The sequence below is a fragment of the Bidens hawaiensis genome, unplaced genomic scaffold, assembly GCF_021521415.1.
Source record: "Bidens hawaiensis isolate Kalapana, Puna unplaced genomic scaffold, B.hawaiensis_p1.1 tig00027544_1, whole genome shotgun sequence".
Classification (NCBI taxonomy): domain Eukaryota; kingdom Viridiplantae; phylum Streptophyta; class Magnoliopsida; order Asterales; family Asteraceae; genus Bidens; species Bidens hawaiensis.
In genome coordinates, this window is record NW_027494460.1 from 201,800 (window position 1) to 209,952 (window position 8,153).

The window sequence follows — 8,153 nt, forward strand, 5'->3', positions numbered from 1 at the left end:
TCGTCTCACATAAGGTGGGACGTACGGATTGAGTGGAGAACTCTTTTTAGAAACTTCATTTTTATCTCCATCGGTGGGTAAACCTACCTTCTCTTTTGTCTGACCAGATTCGGACAACATATCCGAATCTGATGAGACTGGACTTGATACAGAAATATTCACACTAGAAACAGGCGAACTTGTTTCGCCACAGCTAACACTTGGTTCGACACTAGTAATTTTGATAGTAGTTGTCTGAGGAACTTCGAAATCAACAGATTTCTGAACACTTGGATTATAAGTATAATTGTGGTTAAAGGGTGGTGGAACTTCGTGATATCCGATTCCTCCCCTCTTTGCAGAGGTACCTGGATCACTCACGAGGTGATCAAGGATGGCCGAGGAATTCCTGAACTGCTCAAGTTTGCGGTTCAGTTCCACCACCTTTACCTGGTGGTCAGCAATCTGTTTATCCCGATCAGCAATCACTTTAGTTTTTTCTTCCAAAACTTCATAACTAAGATCAATTATTTCAATTTTCTCAGCAAGTTTAAGCTTTAAGCTTTGAATGTCTTTTTCACATGCTTTTATTTTAATTTTATAACTTGTTTCTCTTGCTTTTGTAAAATGGTGATCTTCTTTGATAGTTTTAAAGTCAGCATCTAAATGGACATACTGATCAGTTATTGTTTTAAGTTGCTCAGACAAATTCTCACAACTAGTACAAATAGTTGTAGGACTTACCTCGGAGCGATTATCTTTGTCATTTGCCATGAAAGCGGTTTCTTCTTCATTTGTTTTCTCAATTTCTTCAACCTTCTCACATTCTTCAGCTTCAGACTCAGCCATGTTTGCTTGCTCACCAGAACCACTTGGGCGTTGATTCCAGTTGTACTCTCCTGCCTCTCTGGTCAACATGGCATTTATCTCTCTGTTAACTCCTGAGTGTTGTGTAGGTCGACCTTGTCCACGTTCAACCCTCTCATTTCTGCATTCCTTGGCAAAGTGCCCGTACTGTTGACAATTGTAGCACCTTACCTTGGACTTGTCGAACCCGGGCCGACCACCAACGAACTTTCTCCCCGTTTTATTCATGAAACGCTTGACTCGCCTCACTATCATGGCCATTTGCCATTGCAAGTCCATCTCCTCCAGATCATCAGCATCGATCTGGTCATAATCCTCATCCAGAACAGCAGGGTCCACAATCTTCCCCTGGATGTAGTTTTCGTAGGAAGCAATAAATGAAGCATAGACTGCAAACTGCTCTTCAGCAGATTTTACACTCATAGGCATCTTGGTATAATTATTGCTTGATGCATTTACAGAAAAACTACTTGTGGATGCTTGAGGCTTTGAAGTACTAGATCCTCCAGCAACGAAACATACATCACCATTCGTGTTTACAGAAACGTTTCCATCATGAGGAAAGTCGGGACCTGACTCCCCTTTTGAGTAAAAAGCTGCAGATTCAGGTCTCGAACTTGAGCCTGAGTTAATCTTTGCACCATACATACCAGGGTCTTGTATCTGGTCTGTTGGTGTTTCTTTTCGAACCATATTGAGCTCATAAGTTCTGAGCTTGTTTACTGCAGTTTCCAAATCACAGTTAGGAAAGTCTCTGTCTTCCCTCATAAGGACGGTGTACATTTCCCACTTCGGTGGGAGAGCATCGAGAAGCTTTTCGACGATCTCTTCTTCTCGGTAGGCAATCGAATAATTGCTAAGCTCTGTCATTAGATGATAGTATCTGGTGATAATATCATCCAAAGATTCATTCTTCAAATATTTGAAGACGGAGAACTGGGTCTTCAAGAGTTTAATCTTTGAGGCACGGATACCTACGTTCCCCTCGAATCTGTTTTCCAGAGCATCCCAAAGCTCTCTTGCAGAAGTGTACTTTCGGAACGTATGGAGAACTTCTTGAGGAAGTGCCATTGTTATCGCTGCATGGGCCTTGCTCTCGGCCTCATACATTTTCTTTTCTTCGTCCTCCATTTTACTGTACTTCTTCACCACGTCACGTCCTTCGTATTGCATGGTTGGAGGGACGTATCCATCTTGAATGCACACCCACATTTTGGCATCCTGATATTTAATGTACTGGATGAATCTATCCTTCCATGCCACGAAGTCTGTTCCCTTCATCAACCTCGGGGCCTTAGTTGCTGACCCTGCCTCAACTTCCATCTTGACCAAATCGGAGATGTTGATCGATGACATCCTTGTAAAACCTGAAAAACCTGAAAAAAAAAAGAAAATATTAAAAACAGCTCAGTAGGCGAAGTTAAGGATAACTTCGCTTGAAGGTCAACTTCGCTGAACAGAGAACTTCGCTGAGGTCTTTAATTCGCTTGAATTGGCGAAGTTAAAGTTAACTTCGCTTAGCTCTGGCGAACTTATGAGTTGAGCGAACTTGGGTAGTAAGCGAAGTTGTGGATAACTTCGCTAAGGCGAACTTATGAAATCTGCGAACTTAAGTGTGAAGCGAAGTTGCGGATAACTTCGCTAAGGCGAACTTATGAGTTGAGCGAAGTTGTGGTTAACTTCGCCAAACTTTATATCTTCGCCAAAAACCCTAATTCCAGTGACGGCAACTTCGCCTGAATTCAACAACTTCGCCTGAAGATCAGCAAGTTCGCCCGATGAACCTGGAAGTTTTTCCAGATCTGTTTTCTTCAAACCAGAAGCTCCCGATCAATGCTAAGGCTTGAAAAAGACTGTCAAGCACTAGTAGAACACAATCCCAACAAAAATACGTCTCGCGAATAGGTCAAACGAGACGAAACTACACCCGCGTGAAATCCCGAACCTCACAATCGAGCCGATGGCTCTGATACCAATTGTAGGTTCCTGGACGGATCGTACACGGGATGTTCTCTAACAACGCAGGTGCGGAATCCCTGCGTAAGTAGGTTACGAGTGTAGATATAGAATAACACAAGCAATGAATCAAACACGTAATATTATTAACCGAACACGTGACTCGTAGTCACTATTACAGACACTGGAACTAGCAAACACGTCTGCTTAAACTCGAACACTTGACTGAAACCCTAAACTCCTTCCCCCGACGATTCGGCTGTAACAATCAATATATACACGACAACTTCGCCACAGGCGAAGTTGTCTGTAACTTCGCATATTCAACAAGTTCGCCTGAGCGAACTTGTTGACAACTTCGCTAGTTACACAAACAAAAACATAATCAAATACACAATTACAATACAGACTCGATTACAATTACAAGACTATGAACTACTGACAAACATGTACCAACACCGCGAGTTGTAGTATTTTTAAAGCTGTCTTTTGTAATTGTGCTCGCGGATCGATGCTAATTCTCGTCTTTCCTCGAGCAAATCGAGTTTCATCCGGAGTTCACGATTGTTATCGTTGATTAACAGAACCCTCGCGGATGAGATCCCGATTTCTGCCGGGATCATGGCTTTAGTGCCGTAAGTTAGGCTAAACGGCGTTTCTGAATTACTAGAGTTTTTCTGGGTGCGAAAGGCCCAAAGTACATGGGGTAACTCGTCAACTCGACCGGTCCGTTTAGTACCCAACCTCGCCTTAATTCCTTCCTTGATAGTTCTGTTGGTCCTTTCGACTTGACCATTTGCTTGCGGGTGAGCTACAGATTTGAAAACTTGGGTTACCTGAAGTTCTCTTAACCATTCTTGTAATCAGCTATCAGCAAATTGGGTCTCGTTGTCACTTACCAACTGTTGCGGGAGACCAAACCGGCAGATGATGAATTCCCAAAGGAATTTCTTAACACTTGATGCCGTTATTGAGGCGACTGGTTTGGCTTCTACCCCCTTGGTGAAGTAATCAATGGCCACTATCAGGAACTTAACTCGTCCCGAGGCTTCTGGGAAAGGTCCCATAATGTCGATAACCCACTTCTGGAACGGCTAGGCAGATGTTACTGGAATCAGTTCGTTCTTTGGACGCAAGGTATTTGGGGCATGACGCTGGCAAGAATCGCACTTTCTGATTTCTTGCACAACGTCTAAATGCATTCCAGGCCAGTAATACCTGCGTTCATGATTTTTGCAACTGTCATTCTTGGACCCGCATGAAGTCCACAAATACCTTCATGAATTTCCCGGATGAGGTAATTTGTGTCTTCCGCGTCCACACAACGTAACAGTGGACCAAGAAATGATCTTCGGTACAAGATACCATCAATCAACTAGTAATTCAAAGCTTTGTGTTTGATTTTCTGAGCTTCAGCTTTCCCAGCTGGAAGTGCTCCGGAAGATAAGTAAGCTTTAATTGGCGTCATCCATGATTCGACGCCTGTTTGAATTACCAAGACTTGATTCTGGGGAACGGATGGATGGTCTAAGACTTCTACACGAATATCTTTGGCAAAATGCTCAAAATTTGTTGAAGCTAACTTGCTAAGTGCGTCCGCCGATTTGTTCTCACTCCTTTTAATGTGAATAAAGTTGAAGGAGGTAAATTGGCGAATCAAGACCCTCGCTTGTGACAAATAAGAAGCCATGACATCGTTTTTGGCTTCATATGTTCCATTTATTTGTCCCGTAATTAGCGTAGAATCTACCCGTGCTTCCAAGTGTCTCACCCTAAGCTTTTTCGCTATCCGCATGCCTGCCAAGAAGGCTTCATACTCCGCCTCGTTGTTGGTACTTTTGAAGTCCAACTTGATGGCGTATGTAAATTCATGCCCCTCGGGGTTGACTAGCCTTAAGCCTGCACCTGATCCTTCACTGCTTGAAGCTTCATCCGTAAACAATGACCAAACTTGTCCTTGTTCCGGAGGTGCTTGAGGTTGTTGTTCGATCAGACACTCTTGTTCTTTATGCTGCGGGACTTCTGTGACGAAGTCCGCCAGCACTTGTCCTTTGATTCCCGGTATTGGTTTATACTCGATTGAGTGTTCCCCCAATTCTATGCCCCACTTTGACAGTCGACCGGACAATTCAGGCTTACTCAACACGTTTTTGAGTTTGTACCCGGTTAACACATTGATGGGATGACCCTGGAAATATCTGCGGAGTCGTCTGGCGGAATAGACCAGTGCCAAAACCAGCTTTTCCAACATCGAATATCTTGTTTCCGGGTCCGATAATGTTCTACTGACGTAATAAATTGGAGTTTGGACACTTTTTCTATCCGTCAATAGGACAGCCCCCACGGCAATGTCGGATGCCAACAAATATAGTGTTAATGGTTCATCCGCGTGTGGAGCAGTTAACGTGAGTAATTCCATTAAACACTTCTTGACTTCTTGGAATGCTTGCTCGGCTTCCGGAGTCCATCTGAATTGTGCCTTTTTAAGGCAATTCCTTAATGTTGAGATGAACGGGTAAGATTTAGCAGCGTGGTTTGCCAGGAACCTGTTTAATGCTACCAATCTCACGTTAAGTGTTTGGACTTCTTTGAGGGATGCGGGGGATGGCATGCGAGCTACAGCTTGTACCTTGTCTGGATTAGCTTTGAAACCCGTACCTGTAACGATTACCCCGAGGAACTCCCCTTCCTCCATCCCAAAGGAACACTTTGCTGGGTTGAGTTTCATGTTGATACTCCTCAACGTTTCAAAGGTTTCTTCTATGTCCCTTAACATTTGGTCTTCTTCAATGCTTTTTATTACTAGGTCTTCCGTATAAACTTCGAGGTTTCGACTTATCTGACCCTTGAAGGCTTGATCCATCAGCTTCTGATACGTGGCCCCCGCATTCTTTAACCCGAAAGGCATCATTCTGTAGCAGAACGTGCCCTGGTCGGTGCGGAACGCTGTTTTATCCTCATCACCAGCCGCCATATGGATCTGGTGATACCCTTTGTAGGCGTCGAGGAAGCACTTGAATTTGAATGGGGCCACAACATCTACCTTTAAGTCAATTTCCGGAAGTGGATAACAATCTTTCGGACATGCTTTGTTCAGATCTTTATAATCTATACACATCCTTCGTGTTCCATTACTTTTTGGAACCATCACTGGGTTGGCTACCCATGTTTGGTACTTGGTCTCTCGGATGATTCCAGCGTGTAGGAGATCTTGCACCTGCTCATTCATGGCTTTCGTTTGCCCAGTACCCATTTTTCGTTTCTTTTGCACAATTGGGGTAATTAGTGGATTCACCTTTAACTTGTGTTCTGCAATGTTCCACGGGACACCGGTCATGTCCGCGGGCTGCCATGCGAAAATATCAGTATTTTTCGTCAATAATTGCTTCAAAAAGGTTCGGACTATTTCAGAAATGGCTGGACCAATTACTATGGTTTGATCAGGGAATTTCTTGTTAAGAACCCATTTCTCCGGTTCAGTCTTCTGGCTTTGTTTGGAAACTTTGTTCGGCCTTGAACTTTCAGTTGTGAAGCAATGTCGGTTAACATAGATTACTGCTCCGTGAGCTGTGGACGGATGGGCATTGAAATCACCAATTGCCTCTCGTCCGAGGATAATATCATGTTTGGATGTTGCCGGTAAAACTAAGAATTCAACCTCCTCGGTTCTTGAGTGAACTCCGTCACTAAGTGTAACCGGGAAAGTAATGACACCCGCGGGTGCATTATTTCTCCACCAAACCCAGAGACGGGTGTGTGAATAGGTCGCAATCGTTCTTTGTCGTCTTCCTCAAGTTGCTCAAAGCACTGTTCATACATAATGTCGGACGTACTACCGGTGTCAAAGAACACATACTGTGACCGATAGTGTCCGAACAAGGCAGTGATTATTAAGGAGTTCTTATTGCTCGGTCCCCCTTTGATACGCGGAAAAATGACTGGTTCATTTTTCCATTCCGCGTCCTCAAACTCTTTCCTCTTACCACTGACCTGTTGTCCTCCGTGGATCATATGAACGTTCAGATCTTTTATCTGCCTTTTGGCCGGACCTTGGTTATCCTTTGCGGGAGGTTTACCATCCCCTGGTCTTACATTCTTGACCAAATGGTTTAACTTCCCGTTTTTCACCACTGCCTCTATTTCATTTCTTAAAGCCACACATTCGTTTGTGTTGTGTCCTATGTCATCATGGTACGTACAACGTTTATTACTGTCAAGGAATGATTTCCTTGGTAGTGGTTGAGGCTTGCGGAAAGTCAGATTCTCTGTCGTGAGGATTTCTGACGGAGATTTTGACAACTGAGTCCAACTGTTATTGGAAGAACGTGCGGGAAAGTTGCGTTTGTTCTTGTTGCTAATCAATGATCTCGCATCAAATTGCTTTGGTGATTCTGTACTTAGTTGCAGTCTTGACCAAATTGGCCCTTTGGCTTGTTGATTTGGTCTTGGGGTTTGGAATTCGACTTTTGGCACTTGTTTTTGACTGCCGGATCCTAAGGTTTTCTCAGTCCTTGCGAATAGCTTAGCAGACGTCATGATTTCGTCCCAAGATTTGGGCATACCATCTCTTCCGGTTAGAGTGCGAATCAGAGCGTCACTATTTACATTCTTTCGGAATGCTCCCCTCAGCATGTCTTCGCTGACCCCTTCAATATTGAGGCTTTCATTATTGAAACGGGTAATGAAATCCTCAATGGATTCATTATTTCGCCTTACTACATCAAGTATCTCAGACGGGTCGCGAGTGTGCTTCTTTTGCTGACTAAAGTGTTGGGAAAACTTTGCTAAGAAGTCTTTCCAACTCTTAATGTGTCCGCAAGGCAATTTTTCAAACCATTCTCGTGCAGCCCCAGTGAATGTCAATGCGAACATCTGACACCAGTATGGAAGAGTCCAACCACTGACTCCCCCAACTGCTTTGAACCTCAGCAGGTGATCACTGGGGTCTGTCATCCCGTAATATGTCCCAACTGATGTTGGTATCTTTGCGTTATTGGGAACGGAGCTGTCGCGATGGCCGGAATAAACTTTGATTTTTCTGCAAATGATTCCAGACGATATGGTTTGGAGAAATCGTGTTCCGCATTGCTATAATATTCTGCGTGGCGAATAGCTGGTCGCGGGTAACTAGCTTCTCCGGGTGGAGGAAAACGGCTATCCCCGCTATAGTAGCTACCTCCCGGGTGATATGTTGAGTCGTGTCCGTCTAGTTCTTCTTCATAAGACGGTACTCTCATATTTACGCGGAAACGAGGACGTAACCTTGGAATTTCTTTCTGATTTTGTTTTTCTGGGTGACTATACTGAATATGACTTCCTCTTATCGGAGGAGAAACAGATCTCCTAGGAGG

The 8,153-nt window shown here is 44.0% G+C and overlaps 1 protein-coding gene across 1 annotated transcript; it reads right to left on the reverse strand.

Annotated features, from left to right (window-relative positions):
* Positions 1-6,447: 6,447 nt before the first annotated feature.
* LOC143575591 (uncharacterized) lies at positions 6,448-7,755 on the reverse strand. The gene has a single exon (XM_077059921.1). The coding sequence runs from the start codon at positions 7,753-7,755 to the stop codon at positions 6,448-6,450; it is 1,308 nt and encodes a 435-aa protein (XP_076916036.1).
* Positions 7,756-8,153: the final 398 nt, after the last annotated feature.

What these genes read in the sequence shown, in the direction of transcription:
- LOC143575591 (XM_077059921.1), bottom strand. Translation starts at nt 7,755, where the DNA reads ATGACAGACCCCAGTGATCACCTGCTGAGGTTCAAAGCAGTTGGGGGA.